The following is a 21,231-nucleotide window of genomic DNA, read 5'->3' on the forward strand; positions in this document are numbered from 1 at the left end:
GACAAATAGGGAATGTTTCATGATTTCTTTTCTAGATTGCATTTTTTCTTTGAGTAGCTAGGGGAAAAAAAGGGAGGGGGTGGTATGTAAGTGACATGGCTATTTGTTTCATAAAAAGGTTTGTATGATTTGGTGCTCTAGGCATTTAAAAGGTTATAATGCTATGAAGTAAAATTGTAAGCCTGAAGCTAAGGAACCTGTATGAGTCTTCTCATGTGACTTATTGTTATAAGACAATCTTGTATTATTGCACTATATTCTTTCCTAATTCTTAGATTCTTACAGATGTGATCAAGCAATAAAAAGAACGTTATAAATATGTAGTTATCATTCATGGAGCTTGCATATTGCAGCGTAGAGAGTTCTTTCGTAGTTCTCATCTGGTTAAATTTATAAAAGAGTTTAGTTACTTATAAAAAAAAAAAAACACCACAGTTTAAATAGTACTTTTTATTATGTTAACAGTATCTAGTGTGAAGACCATCTCTAGCAGTGGGGAGTGTCTTTACAATGCTGATACTGAGCTGCATGAATTATAGCCCTTTTATGCTTTTTTGCAAAGGGCAAATGCCAGTCAGGGAATTAGGTTGTAGAGTCTGGAAACGCTGGAGTAAATTCAGCCTTTGGAGTTTCTTTTCTTAATGTTACAGCATGCTATTTTTCTGGAGGATTTGTCTGTAGCTGTTGCTTAGAGGAAAAAACCTGTTCAGAAAGTAGTCAAGAACTATCAGCACCACCGTGTATTTTGCTACTTGGTCTGGGGCTCGTGCTGTTGAAAATGGCTGCTTTAGTGTTAAATTTAACCCTTCAAACATTAGAAAATCTAGGAGACTTGAGACTTCTTTTCTAAATTGGTAGGGAGGTGCGAGTACACCTCGTGTTCTGGTTTAGTAGGTGCAAGTTTTGCTATTTTCCTTCTCACTTGGAAAGAGTGAGGTATTGTATTGCACTCAATTTCTTGACATGAATTTGTGAAAGGGTAGATTTCTGACATTGCTTCGATTAATTTGTATTGACTGCAAATACTATATTTTTCCTTACCTACTTGTGTGGCTTTGTTTCAATATTGTGTTGCTGAAATTTACTTAAGGCTTTGATTTTTAGACTACTCGGTTGATACAAGATCAGTCATCACAAGAAGAACTTGAATTGCATACCCAGCGGCCTCATTTTCTTGAGGACAATGAAGATCAAAGCAGGCGTTCATATAGGTTTGTTATACTTAACTTTTAGGATCAGTCAAAGATTTTCCTGAATTTCTTATGGCTACTAACTACATGCACTAATGAAAATAATTTTCTTTTAATAGATGTGAATATTGCAACAAGGGTTTTAAGAAATCCAGCCATTTGAAACAACACGTACGATCACATACTGGTGAGAAGCCTTATAAATGCCAACTATGTGGCCGTGGCTTTGTTTCATCAGGAGTTCTTAAGTCACATGAAAAGACTCATACAGGTAACAGAGTATACCAGCTCTGCATTTCCTTAACTCAGAAGGTTTACAATACCAAATTTGTATACATAAATTAGAAGAACTGCACGCTACTTACTTGTTTCTGTTATTTTAAGGAGTTAAAGCATTCAGCTGTAGCATTTGCAATACGTCCTTCACAACTAATGGCAGCCTTACAAGGCACATGGCAACTCACATGAGCATGAAGCCTTACAAGTGCCCATTCTGTGATGAAAGTTTTCGAACAACAGTTCACTGCAAAAAACATATGAAAAAACATCAGGCAGTCTCCTCAGCTGTAGCAGCAGCTACAGAAACAGGAGGGGGAGGTAATTTCATTTTTTACTCTTACCGTACTTACTACGTAACAAGTACCAATGTTTCAGCGGATTACATGAATGCTGTAACAGTAATGCTATAAATTAGCCTTCAAGCATGCGTAATGTCCTGAGCCACTGAAAATACTTTTTTGTCTAAATTGTTTAAAGAAATCAGTTTGCCAGGAGCCTGTCCAGTGTAGTCAGAGTATTGTGTTCCATAGTTACTTTAATGTGCCACTAAAAGGGATTTTTTTTGTCTTGAATAACTTATACCTGTATTTAATTGTTGTAAAAATAGGAGTTACAAATCTAGCTCTATTAAAAATAAATATAGACATCTAGGTAGATCTCTGAAAGAGATATAAGTCCAAGTTCAGGCCACAGACTTTAAGTCCACGCAGTGGTCATGTGTTTCTTGGCCACCCTTTATTTTCATAACTTCAGCTGACAGATTAGGCTAAACAGGTGTGTATATGTATTTTTTGATAGTTACGTGTGTTGAAGATGACGAAGAAAACTCTGAAAGAACTTCAAGAAAATCTCGTCCTGGAGTTATAACTTTCACAGAAGAAGAAACAGCAGAACTGGCAAAGATTAGGCCTCGAGAAAGTGCCACCGTCTCAGAAAAAGTTCTTGTTCAGTCTGCTGCTGAGAAGGACAGAATTAGTGAGATCAAAGATAAGCAGGCAGAACTGGAAGCAGAGCCTAAATACGCTAACTGTTGCAGTTACTGCCCCAAAAGCTTTAAAAAGCCCAGTGATTTAGTCAGGTAAGAAATGGAAAACTTCTGTATCTTCTTAGATCTCTAAATTCTTCACCAGACACTTTGTCACAAAAAAGTTATATGAAACCTTTACTGCTAAGCTAAGGCTTGACTCTTATTTATGTACGTTTGTCTTTTTTTTTTTCCAGAGTGGTTTAAAAATACGTATCAAAATGCTGGTTTAGTCAGATACAGAATATGCAGCCTTTTCATATTTCTTGTTTCCTGCACTATTAAAACAGTTGTTAAGTTTTAGATTATTTTTCTTGAAATAGAACTTGCATATAAAAACATAAAAATCAGTTTGAAAAATGGCGCTTAAATCATCTTCTTTACTAGTTCTGTTTAATGTTACATTAAGTATTCGATAAAATCTAAAATTAGGAAGATATAGAATATTCCTAGAAACTGATATAAAAGGTATAGATTCACATAATACATGTATTCTGGAATTATTAGGCATGTTCGTATCCATACTGGAGAGAAGCCGTATAAGTGTGAAGAATGTGGGAAGAGTTTCACTGTAAAATCCACTCTAGATTGTCATGTTAAAACACACACAGGTCAGTAAGATTTTGAATGTCTTTGTTGAGAATCTTGTAACCATCTTAACAGGCTCTTTTAGCTTGAAGATTTTGCAAGGAATAATGCATTTCACTATGATGTGGGGAATGGGAATGCTAGGTGACACTTTCTGCGCTTATAACATCCTCAAATGAGTCATTATTTTGAATAAACCATATTATTACTTTGTCCTATGCCAGTAAGCTTATAAAGTAGAATCATGGAATCATTAAGGTTGGAAAAGACTTCCAAGATCATCTGGTCCAACCATCCACCTACCACCAATGTCACCCACTAAACCATGTCCCTAAGCACCAGTTCCAACCTTTCCTTGAACACCCCCAGGGACGGTGACGCCACCACCTCCCTGGGCAACCCGTTCCAATGCCCGACTGTTCTTTCTGAGAATAAATGTCTCCTAATTTCCGTCATAAACCTCCGCTGCTGCAACTTGAGGCCATTCCCTCTAGTCCTATCACTAGTTATCTGTGAGAAGAGGCTGACCCCTAGCTCCCCACAGCTTCCTTTCAGGTAGTTGTAGAGAGCAATAAGGTCTGCCCCAAACCTCCTCTTCTCCAGACTAAACAACCCCAGTTCCCTCAGCCGCTCCTCACAGGACTTGTGTCCCAGGCCCTTCACCAGCTTCGTAGCCCTTCTCTGGACACCTTCCAGTGCCTCGATGTCCTTCTTGTAGTGAGGGGCCCAAAGCTGGACAGAGTACTTGAGGTGTGGCCTCACTGGAGCAGTTCTAGCTCATGGAAAAAGTATATATGTACCTGCAATCTTTTTAACCGTTAGCACTGGATACATCTTCTTGGTTTATCGTATTATGACTTTTATTTAATATTGCTCTTTTCTTCAGGTGGACTTTTTGAAATATATCCACATTTCTAGTCACTTCTTTCTATTGTTAGGACTTGTGTTTAAAATCAGTTTAAAGTCTTTTAATATGTAATAAGCTTTTTTTTTTTTCCTCTGAGTGTCTGGTATACTGTCTTTTAAAAAATGCTGTGCTATCTGCAAAAACTTACTGTTTGAGGTGATTATTAATTTTTTTTAAACAAACGCTCCTGTTACGCTTCCTTTCAGGTATGTTATTCTCATGGATGTTGTTGGCCTTTGTACTGCAGTTAGTATACAGAGACTCTCTGTTGTAATACATAGAACCAGCTCTTGTATGTTGTTGAAGGTTCTGAGATTTGGTTCTTCGGCTAAATACTTACTTCCTGCATCTCATCCTGACATAGTGTACACTGTTGTAGTGGAATAACTGAAGTCACACAGTATTGTACTTCTGCCTTCACTGCTTTGTAATTTCCTCTATATATAGCAGTTCTTGCTAACGTTTCACCTGAGTAGCCAGCAATATTGCATCATCTTGTAGATGCAATAATCATCTTGTAGATGCCATAAAGTACACTTAATTTGACTTTATTTGGAAACAGTGCTTATTCAGCATTTGTCATTACTGTATGACTTTTCATCCCAATTTGTAATCACTATTTTGTTGAACAAAAAGGGACATCAATGTGTTAGGGTTTTGTAATCTAAATCTGTAAACTGAATTGTTATGTCAGGAAGTGAGAGATAATGATGAAGACAAGAAGCATCAGGTGACCTGTCAGGGTTCTGAATGATTTTTTTCACAGTGCATTGGAAACAGAGTCTCAGAAACTAGGAAAAAAATAAGATTAATTGAAATCCTTTTTTTCATTTGAAAAGCAGCCAGAAATATAAAGAATGTGGCTAGTTATTTCGAATTTATTCTGTTCAATTTAGTTTAGAATCCATGTTTTCTTAATTTATTGGTACAGGGCTATTGATTTTTAGAGTTTTTATCACTTACCTTTCTCTTTTTAAAATTTTTCTAGGTCAGAAGCTCTTCAGTTGTCATGTGTGCAGTAATTCTTTTTCTACAAAAGGAAGTCTAAAAGTCCACATGCGTCTGCATACAGGAGCAAAGCCGTTCAAATGTCCGCACTGTGATTTACGGTTTCGTACGTCTGGGCGCAGAAAAACCCACATACAGTGTCATTATAAACCAGAGACCAAGAAGGTTAGGAAGCCTGTTGCCCGTACTTCAACTGAGGGACTACAGCCAGTCAGTCTTCTTAATTCATCCTCAACAGACCCAAATGTTTTCATCATGAATAACTCTGTTTTGACGAGTCAGTTTGATCAAAATTTACTTCAACAAGGACTTGTGGGCCAGGCTATTCTGCCTGCTTCTGTGTCAGGTAAAAACGGGTTACTTGTTGTTGTTGGTATTTAAATGAAATACTGAACTCTGCTTTCTACTAGGGTTCAGGAACTTATAGCAAATGCTACTTCCAGGCAGGTAGCGTTCAACTTCCTGCACAGTGATGACATAAATAGCTATTTATTTTAGAATGAAGAGAAAAATGTATGCTGGTCATAGTTCACTTAGAAAGATTTCTTAAGTTCTGCTGTGGTGTTGCACTGTAGAAGGGAAGAAAACACAGATAAGTAGCAGGAGTACTTGCGTTCTTTTTGGTAATATTCTTGCCTTTTCTTAAAAAGGAGAGAAGCAAAACAGTTTTGCAGTGGTGTCTTGGTCTTATATTTAACTATAGTCATCAGCTACCCTAAGCTGTTGTCTGAAACCAACAGAGTTCAGAATATACTGGTAAATGTTTTTTTGACAGGCTTGGTTTGTGAAAAATTGGAGATTTAAAAACTATCTGATGTTTGCTTGGAGTTCTTGAGTGAACAGAATAAGGAGTCCTAGGAAGAGGCAGGAAACTTTTAAAATCGAGATTACTGATTCGTATTTTGCCCAGAGGAGGTATTTCTTGGATGCTTCGTAAAGCAGATTTATTTACTGTAGTAAGGGATTTTGGATAGGCAAAGATAAATGTTTTTGAGACATGAACCGAAGGAGGCTGGTTGATCATACTTAATACTGAAGGTGTTTGGAAAAGGTATGTCAAACACAAGGTGACTTCTTCACCTCTTCTGAGCATTTGTAGCAACAGTCTGTTCAACTTTAATATTAGTTTTCTAAGTTGTTAAGATTTTGTTTTTTAAATGCCAATGTACCTTTATTTCCACCCACATATGTGTGTAGGTTTACCTTTGATTCTTTCTTGAATAAAGTTTCTGTTCTGTGCATAGATATAGCAATGACTTTCTCCTGTGTGTTCAGGTGTACATAGCTTGTGTAAGTGTTGCTTGTATTTAGGGGTGGCATACTCTCCAATGAAATTTATACCAAATTTCTCCAGGTTTCCAAAGCTACTTTGGAGCAGTTCTTGGTTTTGGAAGATGCCAGCTTGTGTTTAAGCAATAGCTATCCCTAAATTATGTGGAATTTATAATTAGCAACTGCAAGTTATGTTTTCTCGCATATATACGTGTTTGTGTAGCTTTTGTAGCGATTTCATTTATAAAAATAAAAATGCTAAAAGAGGTGGTCAGTAATGATAAAGAAAAACATTGTAATGTGACTGTTTTCTTTGGTAGCTGGAGGTGACTTAACTGTGTCCTTGACAGATGGTAGCTTGGCCACTCTTGAAGGAATACAGTTACAACTTGCTGCTAATCTAGTTGGACAAAATGTTCAAATCTCTGGAATAGATGCCACCAGTATTAACAACATAACATTACAGGTAGGTTGCTTTTAGTCTCTTGTCTCTAATTTTGTAGAGTCAGTTTGAGGACTGAAGGAAGTTTAATGAGTATACTTCTGGAAGAGTTCCCTTGAGCGAGGTGTTTGGCAGTTCTGTGCTATATCAATTGTACAGTGATAAAAGACTTCAACAATAGCTACATTGTGGGGTTTTTCTGTTTAAGTTTTTCTCCTGCAGTCTTTCTGTTTTTTACCCCTCTGGGATTTTGTCAGATTGCTTTAAATGCTGCTTTTTCTTTTAATTGCATTTTGTCTTTTTCACTTTAAAAGCATTTTAGGCTAAATCTCCCCACCCAGCAGTCCCCACCTCTGAAAACAACTCAAATGATTACAGAGAATGTTTTTTTCCTTACCATAACACCTGCATTATTTAGCATGTTTTTAAATACTTGGTTTCAGAATTTAAATTCCCTTTGAGCTTGTAAAATGAACAATACAAATACTTTATATAAAAAAGTGAGATGATTACATTTAAATTTTAAAATGATGTTAACAGTTTTGATGAACTAGTTTAGGTTTGATCAGTTTCACAGAATCATTCTGAGGTTGGAGAAGACCTGTGGAGGTCAACAGGTCCAACTCCAAGCTAGGGGAAAAGTCATTTGCAGAGTTGCATTGACTTGCTTGGAGTTTGTCTACTCAAAAAGTTTCTAAAATACAGTCATCTTTGATTTTGACTAGTTCCGTTTCCTCCAGTTCCCAAATACTCATCCCTAAAGAATAAAATGTCTGTTTTAAATATTGAGAATAGATGTTTGATAGTGAGCTGGGAGCTTTCAGACTCATAGGAGCTGAAAAAGTAGGTAGTTTCTGATATCAGTCTTATCTTCTGCTCCATGCCTTTTTGCTTTGAAAGTCCTGAAAACAGCGTTAAGAGTAAATGCAACAGTAAGTCCGTACAGAATGCCAGTATAATGGGTACCCAGAGTCCAGCATGCTTGTATGCAACTATAATAATGGTTTCCCAAACTTTTTGATGAATCTATAGCTGAAGCTAGACAGGCTGTTTACATGTAGACTTTGGAGACTTTCTATATATATAGACATTTAAAAACAAAAAAACAATAAAAACTAAAATGTTCAATTATGAAGTTCATACATATACTCTATATGCACCTTTTTGAATTCTAGGTTTGCTATGTATATTCACGTAACCCATATTTGTTAACTTCAGATTGAGAACTTGCTTTTCAGATTGATCCAAGTATTCTACAGCAGAGTAATTTACTCGCTCAGCAGCTAACTGGAGATCCCAATATGGCTTCACAGAATCCCACCCTCCAGACAACAGAAAACACAGTGCCTGCTAATGTGGTTATTCAGCCTATATCAGGCCTGTCTTTACAGCCTACAGTAACATCTTCAGCTAACATGACAATAGGATCCCTATCTGAGCAAGAGTCTGTGCTGACAACCAATGCTAGTGGTAAGCAGTGTCATAAGTCTTATGCTTTGAATTTCTTAGTTTCAGTCATGGCACTGAGAATTTTTTAATACCTTGTTTAAAAAGATAGGCATATACTTCTTGTAGCAGCATATTCAGCAAATTCTACAATTTTATCATTGTTAATACTTTTTTCATAATGTAAGCTATATAATAAAAATAGAAAAACATTTATAGTCTTTAGAAATATATAAAAACTTTGAAAATCTTAACCTTTAGAGGAGTGGATTTAATAGTGGAAACAATTTCTCCTTTAGAGTGCAAGTTCTAAAATCTTATGTTGGCTACATCTTTTTATAGTAAGAATTTAGAATCATATAGATAACATATATATATATATATAAAAGATATACACATATATAAATATAAATCTATATATACATCTATATATGTATAGATGTATATAGTTTTATATATAAATATATTTAGAAAATGTAGTAATTGTTTTAAAAATTGTATGTATTGTAAAGATAGGATCTTCATAGATTTGTTTTTGTTTGTTCTATCTATTTAGGTACACAGGACATCTCTCAAGTCATGACTTCACAGGGTATGGTATCATCTTCAAATGGACAACATGAGATAACGTTGACCATAAATAATTCCAGTTTGAGCCAAGTTTTGGCTCATGCTACAGGGTCTACTACTACAAACTCTTCAGGAAGTCCTCAAGAAATCACTCTTACAATATCTGGTTGGTATTTTTAATAATTTCTTAATGGTACCAGGTCTCCATTTCATAGGCTAGCTATACAGTATTTGAGGATATTTTCCACTTTTCACAGCATTCCTGTGGCGTACTTTTATATACATCAGCTTTTAAAGATACTCCCCAAATTTGCCTATGAAAACAGCGTACGTTTGCTTTGAGGACCTGTTAAATTGGTTCCCTATTTTATTCATAGTCTCGATTCAACAGATATTTCTCAGGGAGAAAGCCTGGATAAGCAGTTCGTATTTCCTTTCCATGCCTTATGTGGTGTAGTATAACTCCTGGGTAATACTGGGATGGGAACAAGCAGCTCGGGGCAGATGTTGGGGTTGAGTTTATATGATCTACATTTACTTATAGTACAACCATCTCCTAATACGTGCTCTGATCGTTCTTTGAGTTGTACTATTCAGTCTTTATAATATGTAGGTAATACGCTGGCTCTCTTTGAATACGTTTGCACCAACTTTCTTTAGTGCCTCTAAGAGACCGATCCTATTATACAGCATAAATAGCTGTCCACTTCCCCCCAAGACACTTTTTGTATCATTGCATTTCTTTAATAGAATTCAGTGTAATATTTAGTGCTTCTCTCTTTTCTTTTATTCTCTTTTTTTCTTTTCTGTAAAGTGTTTAATATTTTCAAGTGTTGTGGCAATAATGTCCATGTTAAAGTGTTGTGGTTCCCCACCTCTGTTTTTTTTGCTTGTCAATGGATGTTCACACATCTAAGGAAAAGGGACTTTAGCCATCTAAGGAAAAGGGACTTTAGCTGTGCAACAGCTGGCAGAATCTGCCTTCAGTTTCTGCATGTTGGGTGCCTGTTGACGGTTCTGCAAAATTAACACTGATGTTTTTCCAAAAGAGAACATGTTAAATGCTATTCATTAATCATATAATAGATATAAAAAATATTTTAAATATTAGCCCTTAGTTTGCTAGGTTGTATAGGTTCATGAAGTTGGTGACTTGAATATAAGAAAGATCAATTTGTCTAAATATTAATAAGCAGAAGTATCTCTCTGTGTTAGTATCTAGATGTAGGGTTATGTGCGTACATAACCACATCTGCATTAAAAATGTTGAACTACTGCATAATGAATTTTGTGCTTTGGTTTTATTTTCTACTTCTCTTATCTCTTATGATATGATCAATTTTTTATTGTCGAAAGTACAGTAGTAGAATAATGTTGAGATACTTCCAGTTATAACAAGATTAATTTCTGTTTAGGCCAAGATCTTATTCAGCATAATTCTGGAAGCAGTGATATGAATAGTAGCTTAAGGCTGACAACACCAACCATCAACAGCCAGAGTACAGGGGCGACATTAACTATAAGCAATGACCAGCTTCTTTCTCAGGGCACTTCACTAAATGCTCCAGGTATGCATAAAATGATCTGCTAAGAAAAAACATAATGTCGTGTTAAAAAACTAAATGGTAGGCCAGATGACTGAACCTGGAATAGTATGATCTTGCACATTACAATTGAGGAACTACAAGGCTTGGGTGTGTTTTCTCACTAGCCTTACATTGTTGTGCCAATTTAAATTATCCACTCCACAGAGTAAGAAAGAAATACAGATGAGGCCTACCCCAGAATATTCTGTAAAATTTTGAGGTTAAGGCATGCTCTTATGTAATGAAATACAGGCAGTTGGGTTGTATCTTGTGTCTCATCTTTTCATTTCTTTGAGACTTATAAACTGAGAGCTGCGAGGCCTCTAGTCACGTTGGAGAATCTATTTTTATACAGGTATCGTATAACAGTTTGATATAGCTAAATAAACTAGCCTATTTAGCTGTTACGGTTTATCAGCCATGTTGTGAAAATGGGCTGGGATTGTTGTGTTGTGGAGTTTGAAGTTTTGGTTTTACTACCTTGAGTCAAAGTAGTCTTTGAGAATTCTGAAAGCAGACAGACTACAGAAATGTGTAACCTGAAATTTCTTCAGGTGTTCTTTTGGCAATGAATATGCCTTCTTACAAAGTTATGGCTTTGCAGTGTGATATACATCAAGCTATAGTTAGAACTATTTTTTCTAATTTTATCATTTGACTGATGGTTTGTGACGTGATTAGTTTAACTGATTTTTTTTTTTTGTTTTTGAGACATAGAAGCATAGCAAAAGAGAAATAGAAATGATTAAGTTCAATTAAAATAATAAATTTGCAGCTAGAGCTTATGTAACGGGCTTTTTAACTATTCTACATATATTCCAGAGCTTAGTACAACAGGTGGAACAAACCTTCCTTCAACAACACCCATGTCTCAGTCTACAGTTTCTACACAGAATTTGGTAATGTCTTCATCGGGAGTTGGAGGAGATGGTAGTGTCACTTTGACTCTTGCTGACACTCAGGGAATGTTGTCGGGTGGTCTTGATGCGGTTACACTTAATATCACTTCACAGGTAAGAAATGTTTTTTCTGAAGTGACAGATAAACTAACACTACTGTTTTGAGGGCAGGAATTTGAGATTTTGCTTAAAAAATAATTTTGTATGAGATCATTTTTTTTGTGATAAACTGATTGTATGTATGGCTACTGTAAGTAATTCTTTAGAGAGCAAAACCTGACCAAGCCACTTAAAACAAACCATAAACTTAATTTCTTCTAATTGTAGCTTTTGTGTTTTTCCCCTTTAAATGAAAAGGGAGATTGGTAATGAATATTTCCTGTGGGTACTCTTGAATTAGTTCTTACCTAATCACAGAATTGGTAGATAGCACTTTCTCGAGGGTTGGAATGAGTGTTACAGTAAAAATGTTAGAGAAATGTTAGTAGCAATTCTGCTAAGTGTTCAGTACGCGCAGAATAAATAATGAAAAAACAATAAGCTTGCTTTAAAATGTCATTTTTTTTCCTTCTGGTTAAATTTAGGCTGTCCCTTTATTCTTTATTGACGTAAAATAAGTCATATGCTGTTGTAATAATTTATGAATTGTTCTGCTGGGAAAGTAGCAAAGGCTGTTTTTTCTCTACTCAGTCTTCAAAAAATACCTTCCAATTTTGATTGCATAGTCCTGTGTGGAAGAGGGTTAAAAATAATTTAATCTGAGACAGAATAGTTGACCTGTGATAATAGGACAAATTATAAAGACCTTGATGTAGCCTTTCCTTGAGGTCCTAACTCCTAGAGGCCTAAATCAGATCATTCTTTTACCTTAAGAATGCTAACCTGAGAAAGTATCATCACTTTAGTTTAATTATACAACATACTGTTCAGTAAACAATATAGTTTAGTATTCCCAAACTTTTTATTGTTTAATCTGGTAAATTTTTTTCTTCTTCCTTGTGGATATACGAGTTGAAGAGTAATTGTGTTTTTTTCACAGCAAGTAATAGGAAAGTGATTAAATTAAGCCCTCTTTAGTAGAGGTAGAGTGATAAGAAATGATGCAAGAACTGTGCAATATGGCTATCATCTCCCAGGTAGCTTTAGCATTAATTTTGTTTTTATTATAATGTAAGATTTTTGTGGTGTCATTGAAAGCTAAAGACGGGGAAAGATTGGGTGAAGGCTTCTTAAATGTTTCTAGTGATGCATTTGTCATTTTTGACGTTAGAGTAACAAAGCGACATGTAGCTTCATTTCAGACTTTGTAATCATTTAAACAATGTAAAGTTAAGTGTTGATAATTATTAATAAGCTGCTGTTAAATTAATTAGACGTTAAGTCCAATAATGGAAAATCATATTGGCTACTATGCAAACAGTGTATGTAGCGCAAATCATGATAAATGGACAGGTAGTACATGAAGTTAGTGCATTTCCTGGGGAGATGGAAAAGTCTTTAATAGTAAGAAATAGAAGTAGTGGTGTGATGTTAGTAACTGTGAATCTGAATTGGTAATTTTTTTGATTTCATGTATTTTGGAAGTAGATTTATTTAACAGATTTTTAAAGGGGAAATATTGTGGGAAGACCATGCAGAAAAGCAGAAAATAGGGTTAAAGAAGGTATGATCTGAAAAGACACAGATAAGGGAAGGATGAAACATGCAGCACTTGATGCAAGACTTGGAAAAATTGAACTGCATCTCTGCTTTTACAGGCTTCCAATCATTGTTACCCTTAAGTTGGTAGGTTTAAGATGAGAGGGGAAGAGGAGAGAAAACAGTAACATTTGTTCAAATAGGATACTGGAAAGTGACTTTTTCTAGGGGAAAAAAAAAGTTTTGAGGTATAAAAATAACATGCTTGACTACAATTAACTGTTTAAATATAATTACTCCTACTTTTTTCCCTTCTCTCTTTCACAGGGTCAGCAGTTCCCTGCTATACTCACGGATTCCAGTCTTGCTAGCCAAAGTGGGTCAGGCTCACAGCAAGTCATATTGGTGAGCCATACACCCCATTCAGCAGCTGCCAACTCTGAAGAAATAACATATCAGGTAGATGCAATGTATTTCTTTGTCTCTTGTGGGTAAAAGATGTTATTAATAAAAAGTATTATAATGATTCTTCTGTATACTGAAGCAGGAAGACTGATGTCATTCGCATTGGGAAGAGGTTTATTTTAACTGCCTAGTCGTCCAGATTGTGCTTAAATTTTGTGTGAAGAACACTTTTTCATATTGAAAAAAGCCAACAAAGGCTTCAGGCTCTGCTGGAGCCAGCAGCCCTCCAAGGCACATGCCCAGAAGTGTAGTGGGGTCACCGCAGCCGTGCTGGTGGGGGTGGCCCAGCCTCTGCCCCAGCACCTCTGAGCTCCTCTGAGGTGCTTTTGCAGTTGTATCAGCAGAAAAAGAAAAATGAGTTAGCCTGCTACAAGGGGGTCAGAGGACGTGGTGAAAGAAGACGTGTAAATGTCTTACATACAATACATCAAGTGTCTCATTGACTTTGTTTTTCCTGTTAAGATTTGTCTTCTGCAATCCCAGTCACCTGCAAAGTGGGATAGTGACTGAGTAGCAGTATTGTGCAGCAATGCTGTAATAGTCAAAATATAACAGTAATGTAAACTACATTTCTGTCTTTCTGGTGACTGTTGACTGACCTTTCAACATTTTGGCCTTTTCCTTGGAGGTTCCAACTAGTTGGAAATGTGCATACATGTATAATTAAATGTGTGTGTGTATCATTCTGTTCAGTATGTATTATATCATTCCTAATTTTGTTACTATTCCTGCTTTCTATTATGGAAAATATTCTACTGTGTTCTGTATCTTTCTCAAGTTCAGTTCATCCTGAATAAGTCATTGAGTACTTCCTTTATCTTTTGTATATTTTCATTTATTTCTTTTTATAAGCTTTTGCATTTAAGATTCTTTTCTATCCACGAAGTTCAGCGAGTTTTGTGTTACCTTATTTGAAGAAAGTGAAATTTTTGCGAATGCCATCATTGATTAAAAACAAAAAATAACACAGCAAAATCCCACCCACACCTCTCAACTTTTCATTACAATTTCAGTACTTATGAAATCTTGTGTTGGTAGCTTAGAGCTAATTCCTTAAAGGAAAGAGTTCTTGAAGAATAAACTAACTGAAGAGAAAACATAATTATCCTCTGTAAAAATAGGACACTCTTTGTTGTTTTTGTTGTTGTTGTTTGAGATGCTTTTGTCTTTGAACTTCGTTTGGTGAGAAAAGCATCATCTGAGATGCTCAGGAATATACAAGTATAGGAAAATATTCATATACTCAAACACATTGGATTTTTAGGACATAAATGAATTTGAGCATAGTTACTCTAATTTTTTTTCTTAAAAGAACTGTATTTGGTCATTCTTAAGAGCAATGAAATACAAGTTTATATTTATATGCAACTTATGTTTTTCCTTTGCGTTGATAGCTGCTTGCAAGTACTCCAAAAATTGATCACATTGAAAAATAAACAGCTGTTGTGGGTGTGCCTATGTAATTATTTGACTGTTTTGCAAATTGTTATAGGTGACAGAGGTTTCTCCTAATGTGACTAAAAGCAGTCAAGCAGAGAAAGAAAGTCGTGTGCACCAGTGTTTTGAGTGTAGTCAGACGTTCTCTTCAGCCACCATGTTGATGCACCATAGTAAAGAGGTTCATGGCAAGGAAAGAATACACGTTTGCCATGTCTGCAATAAAGCCTTTAAGCGGGCAACGCATCTCAAGGTATTTGGTAATAACAGTGGATCGGTCTGTTAACTCGTTCTTTTGGTTTGGACTTCATGCTAATGAAAGATACCTGTTACCCCTTTCCTTTCCGTTCATAGTCTGTGAGATATGAATCTGAGAGGGAGAGTCTAAATGGTACTGCTTGCACAGATATAGAACTCTTTCCTGGACCACAGAGTATTTTAATACATATATTGACCTTAGAAAAATGTGAATAATTGTCATGCAAATAGCAATGGCAGAAAAAGATTTCATTTATTTTATTTGCTTATGTATGTCAGCATTGCTTGTCCTGATTTCCAGATAGGCTTTTGTAATCATAGGAAACACTTTACTTCGCACACTACCCTTTGATATTTAGGTGCTCTCTCTTTTGAGCACAATGCAAGGAAGCATTGGTTTTAAAATATCCTTATATTGTTGCGGTTTAGTGATATTTTCTTTGTTTTCTTTAGATTATGAACAACCTGATACTCCTGAATCTTTTCAGAAATTTTAGTTTTATTTTTAATTATGATTATAGAATGTTCCTGTTAAGAGTATCGGGCTGCAGTAGACAAGTGTTCTTTCCAGGCCAGTATCCCATCTCTGAGAGATACTAAAAGGCAGTGGTTTGAAGAAGTGTATTAAGAACAAAACAAACATATAACTTGTCCAGAATTTTTACAGCTTCCCAGAAGTTATAATAGGAAACTTCCAGATCCAGAAGCCATGTCTTAATATTTAGTATCTCTTCAGAGAGCTTTTCGGGAGACTTCCTGTCATTTTTGTATCATATTTTAAGGAAATATACTCTGGTTGTGAACTTCACCCCCTTGGAGTGAGCATGTGTTACAACAAGATTATTGGTCTGTGGGGAAACTCTCAGAATGCTGTCAAACTCAGTTACTTATGTTTTAGGAGAAATTTTCCAGCAAAAAGTTTTTGGAATACAGTACAGATAATTGTTTAATTAAGTGATGATGAAAAAAAAACACACAAAAACAAAACAAAAAAAGATACCAATCTCTTGTTTCCTTAGAAGTAAACCTTTTCTAGGTTCAGCATTAGTGTGTTAAGACCACTGAAGTTAGAACTGATATTAATGCTTCTTAATAGAATGTGCCATACTTTCATTCTGCTCTCTTACCTGCAAAGACCTTAGTGTTTTTTAATTAATTCAACAGTCTGTTGTTAAGTGGTTCAATGTGCATGTTGATAGTGCAGCTCTGTGTGTTGATTGTCTTCTTCTGAGGCCTTCGCTCTTTCAGAATAATACTTATTCAGGTGCTGAGTGTAAATGTCTATGCATCAGGCAAATGAGGGGGAGATGGATGAGAGGGGGAAAAATCCAATACTAACTTACTATGTATAATTGCCCTAAATCCATGTTTGTAAGTGTACAAAGTATTCAAAGAGCACTTTGAATGAATAACTTTGTCATTTTGCTTCGCATAACTAGTGAGGTTACTAATGTATTCAAAAATAAAATAAAATAGTCCATACAGTTCTTGACAGAGGTTTTCAGGAACGTAAAGCTACTGATGCCTCAGTCTTACAAAGAGATGATATGCAAATGCAGTGTCGCTTCTAAAGGGAAAAAAAACCTGCAGGCTCCCATTGTCCTCCTGCTTGTCTGCTGATGACTAAGATCCTCTGCTTTTGTCTTCAAAATGTGAATATATTTCTGTGTTAGATACTGAAGGTTTTTTTAAATGGTTCTAAAACATTATCTTTTTCTCTACTGGCTTAGGAACATATGCAAACCCATCAGGCTGGACCTTCACTGAGTTCCCAGAAGCCTAGGGTGTTTAAGTGTGATACTTGTGAAAAAGCTTTCGCTAAGCCAAGTCAGCTGGAGAGACATAGTCGAATTCACACAGGTAACATGGGAAATGTTATAAATAAAAATGGGGAAGTTATCTATATTGCTTCTAAGCTGGAGGGGACTAACTGTAAGCTATAGCTTAAGACAACACCCAAAAAATGATTAGTCTTTTGTTCAGTGAGTCAGCCAGAGTTTTCTCTTTCCCCAGTATCATTGTCTGGCAGTTAGCTTTTGGCTGCTCTTCATGGATTTAAAGCAAAATTCCTAATCTCTTCAAGCTATCGTGTTAGCCTTGTCATTTTTCCTTGGTTGGTATCACTTGCCTGTCTTGTGAAGGATAATCTGAGTTTCACCTTTTGACTGGATCTTCACTTTGCACTCTCAAGTTCAGTCTTGCACTTTTTAGTATTACATCTCTGCTGTATAGGCTTGCCTATATATCCAGCTGTCTTGTGCATGCTCTCATTACATGCATCTCAAAATATTAGAACTTTCTTTTCTTTGACTTTGGTAAGTACAGTCTTAATCAAATCCATATGAAATGGTTTGGCTTTTTCGCAGAACTCTTTTCTGGATGTCATTGTACTGTGTTGGATTCTTGTTTATATGCCTTCATTCTCCTCCGTTGCACCAACCACAAACTACCTGTCTTCCCATTCAAGTGACTTTGAGCTGTTCTCAATCACCTTCTCTGCCTGCCCCTATCCCTTTCTCTCTCTTCCTTCTTCCCTCTTCCCTGTCTCTATACCCCCAACCCCTTATTGAGCTATTTATTCCAGTCTCTGGTGAGCATGTAATCTCTGTAATTCTCACCCTGTTTAAAATTTCCCTCCACGTACCTGCATGCATTCTACCATATGTACCAAATGTTGAGAGGGGATGTTCCTCGACTGCTCATTCAGTTTTATCTTCAAAACATTTTTAAATCTTTTGCCAGTATATCATGAGGTCTGCACATAAATGAATGTGGTCTGATACCTGCTTTACCACGAAAAAAAGGATTTGAGAAAAATTATTCAAGAACTCAAAATGTTTGTGGATGAATTAGATCAGGCCTATATAATGTACAGCCTTCTGTGCATTGTCTGATTTGTTCTGGAAGAATGAATTTGCCTCATTTCAGTTGACTAATTCAGCACATGCTTTGTATACTGTCAAAGGTATAAAAAACAGGAACAGTAATTGCAAACACCACCTCATTTACACATCAGTGTTTGACGAGCTTTGGGTTATTAGGATTTGCCAGGCAACTGAGAGCCAGAGGGGCTGCAGATCCTGGATCTGTCTTTTTTCACTTTTTGTTCTCCTACTGTTGAGATCTCTCTAGCAGGAAAGGATAGGAGGGTGGATAGAGAAGATTCATGAACTTAAGATTAATTTATGGTTTGAGGCGTTTCACAAAGGAAATCCTTAGATTTGGGAATCCTGAGAACAGGTTTACAGATGCTGCAGTAGGAGGCATGGATAGATAGAGGTAGTGGGCATTTGCAGCAGTTTGTCAGCTAGCAGCATTTATTACTGCTCAGTTGTAGCTAGTTGTATTTATTCCCATAATACATAGGTGTCTGTAAGCCTGCTTTATAAAAGCTTTTTACACCTGGTTGAAGGTGGTTTCTCATCTGGTTGTGAGAGTAGGCTTTGATTTGATCTGTTACAGCTGTTATGTTTTAGAGGTCTCTGGTGGTCCTGTGCATTCTGATTTAACAGGCTGCCTGTGCATGCTTCTCTTTCCTCCACCCCCTACCCCAAGAGAGTTTCAGCTGTGGATGAGTGGTGACTCTCTGTGGGAGAAAAACTGAAGAAGGGGAGCAGAGCTTCTTTGTTGTTACAGTGGTAGAAAGGAACATCCTGGTTATAGTGGGGGTGGGAAGGGAGAGACAGGAATTACAGTGAAAGGAGATTAACCATCTTTAGAATTCCACGATAATTTGCTTTCTGTATAACTGGCTTAAATAATTCAGATTTTAGGAAAAGGGAGTGTTTTGTTCTAAGAGTTCCCCAAATAGCTTGAAATCAGGGAAGAAGCCAGTATCCTTCCTCCCTGCTTTGGCTCATGCTGTCCATTGTAATAGACACAGAGCCCTTCAGGAAGGCTGTGGAGAGACCAGAGTCCGTTTATGCATCTGTTTCTCATAAATCTGTACAATCATAGGGAAAAAAAATCTTCCTATTTTGGAATCATTTATAATATACTCAGTAAGTTGTCAGATATTTTGGGATTTCTTGGACTTGAGTGTTCATAAGCTGGGAATGGCCACAAGCTGCAACAATCCTTGCGGAATTCATTTTTATATTATTGTTGTTTGAAGTTGTAGATTGACTTGCAGCTGTAACATAACATTCTCTTCTGAAAGAATGACTACTCTTTTAAAAATCCCTTAAGAAAAATGAGTGAAAATGTGCTGCAGATAAATCTTTAGATAGGTGCTCTTACATACACAGGCTTTCCTATCAAAGTTTAGGAAAGCCAATCAGTTTAGACTTAGAGATGATTCTTGTCTGTGAGAAACTGATACCTATCTTGATTAAACACTTTTAATGATTTATAATGGGCAATACCTACTGAATCTGTGTGGCCTAAAGAAAATCACATTGTCTCTGTGAGTAAAATCATAGATTCATCTAGGTTGGAAAAGACCTTCAAGATTACTCTAGTCAAAAGTATCTGAGGAAACAGATTTTCTACTTCAAACTAGTGAAATTGTTAACCAAAATACAAAGAACACCTCTGTGCTGCAGTTTTCATTTCTATGTCAGTCCCCTTTCTGATCTATAGTCTGAAGACACACAAAAAATACACAGGCTGCATGCTACATACCCAGAAAACCTGTCAGCATTTTTGCTGAAAAAGCAGATCTTTCAGTGGAGGAAGGAACTTGGGTTTTAAAGTAATTGATAACTGTTAAATCTGAGTATCAAAGTGGGTGGGGCTTTAGCCATAATTTTGCCACTACATTGAAGATTTGTAATGCTCTGGAACTTAATTTCTTGAGAGTTTTCCTTGAAGTGATGCTTTGCACATAGTTATTTTCAGTAGTGTTGTTGGAAACACCATGTAGTGATTACATTATTGAATGGATTTATCAGAGCAGTCTTCCAAAAAACTTTCTTTCGGACATATATGAGAGTCCCTTTATTTGGCAGGTTAGCAGAAAAAAATATTTTGCAAGGCTGCCCACTTTTCCCTCAAAATTCAAAATTAAAATATATAAAAAGCTTTGTTTTCAAGATCTAGGGATGTATTTCTATATTTGGTAGCTGAGTTTGTTGTATGAACAATAGTCCTCTCTCTTCAGCTTGCCCACCACCCAAATCTGTCTTCCCTCTGCCTATCTTAAGAGTATTGTTTGCATCACTGTAACATACGTTAGCGTAAGCATCTGAAGTCCTCCTGGGGTAGGGGCATCTTAATAGAAATATACTTGTTACATTCATATACTTCTATTAGGATCCCTTTTCTCCCCCCAAGAACACAGAAATCACAGAATTATTCCAAGTAGATCCCTGAACAGACCAAAATCTGCTCTCCTGGTTCCTGCTATTGTGATCCTGCCATTTGCCTTGTTTCCTTCTCTCAGGATCCTGAATTCCACTATCTGATAATCACTGCACCCAAGGGTGTTCCTGACCTTCACATTCCCAACTAATTCTCCTTTGTTTGTGATTATGAAGTCCAGCCGAACACCTCCCCTTGCTAGCTTCTCAGTCATCTGTCTCAAGAAGTTATCATTAATGTACTCCAGAAATGTCCTAGATTCCTAGAGACTCAAGGAAAAAAACTGTTTGTCTACATAATTTCTAGGTCACCTTAATGATATTTATTGAATTCTGAATCGCACATGTTGAAATGAGAATTTAGTAAATACATTTTTCTCTTCTAGGGGAACGGCCATTTCAGTGTACACTATGTGAAAAGGCTTTTAACCAGAAGAGCGCTCTTCAAGTTCATATGAAAAAGCACACAGGAGAGAGGCCTTATAAATGTGATTACTGTGCAATGGGATTTACACAGAAAAGCAATATGAAACTCCATATGAAACGGGCTCATGGTTACACTGGTATGTAGCATAACGATAGCAATGGTGAGTGCAGAAAGCCATGTAGTTTACTAGGAAAGCACAAAACGCTTGCCCTAAGGTACTGAGGGTTTAGGCACCAGTAACACCGGTGCTGGTGAGCTAATATTTGAACACAACCCAGAAAGCAGGTTGAAACAGATGGGTTAGCACTTCTGGTTCCTGCTTTTTATGTGGAACTGTATATTGTTAAAGTAGGAAGTTCAAAAGCTATAATAGGAAAACAAACAATTATATTAGTTTTTGATTTTTTTCAAATACTGTATAATAATTATTCAGAATCTGAGTTAGTTGTATAGTACCTTTCAAAGCAAGTACCTTTATTCCCAAGGAATAATTCC

At 36.3% G+C, this 21,231-nt stretch overlaps 1 protein-coding gene across 6 annotated transcripts in view; it reads left to right on the forward strand.

Moving 5' to 3' along the window:
* Nucleotides 1-21,231, forward strand: part of ZNF236 (zinc finger protein 236) — a 73,471-nt gene that overhangs the window by 47,229 nt on the left and 5,011 nt on the right. For 3 of the 6 annotated variants that reach the window (XM_083824836.1, XM_083824841.1, XM_083824840.1), the window contains 15 exons: nucleotides 1,105-1,211; nucleotides 1,310-1,461; nucleotides 1,575-1,787; nucleotides 2,268-2,547; nucleotides 3,001-3,104; nucleotides 4,977-5,342; nucleotides 6,589-6,734; nucleotides 7,949-8,180; nucleotides 8,713-8,892; nucleotides 10,142-10,294; nucleotides 11,135-11,325; nucleotides 13,177-13,308; nucleotides 14,807-15,004; nucleotides 16,740-16,869; nucleotides 20,696-20,872. In XM_083824836.1, coding sequence (XP_083680962.1) covers nucleotides 1,105-1,211; nucleotides 1,310-1,461; nucleotides 1,575-1,787; nucleotides 2,268-2,547; nucleotides 3,001-3,104; nucleotides 4,977-5,342; nucleotides 6,589-6,734; nucleotides 7,949-8,180; nucleotides 8,713-8,892; nucleotides 10,142-10,294; nucleotides 11,135-11,325; nucleotides 13,177-13,308; nucleotides 14,807-15,004; nucleotides 16,740-16,869; nucleotides 20,696-20,872 — 2,761 coding nt within the window. The remainder of the gene's footprint in view (nucleotides 1-1,104; nucleotides 1,212-1,309; nucleotides 1,462-1,574; nucleotides 1,788-2,267; nucleotides 2,548-3,000; nucleotides 3,105-4,976; nucleotides 5,343-6,588; nucleotides 6,735-7,948; nucleotides 8,181-8,712; nucleotides 8,893-10,141; nucleotides 10,295-11,134; nucleotides 11,326-13,176; nucleotides 13,309-14,806; nucleotides 15,005-16,739; nucleotides 16,870-20,695; nucleotides 20,873-21,231) is intronic. The other 3 variants (XM_083824837.1, XM_083824838.1, XM_083824839.1) reach the window with 3 other exon arrangements.

This window comes from Anser anser, assembly GCF_964211835.1.
Source record: "Anser anser genome assembly, chromosome: 2".
Classification (NCBI taxonomy): Eukaryota; Metazoa; Chordata; class Aves; order Anseriformes; family Anatidae; genus Anser; species Anser anser.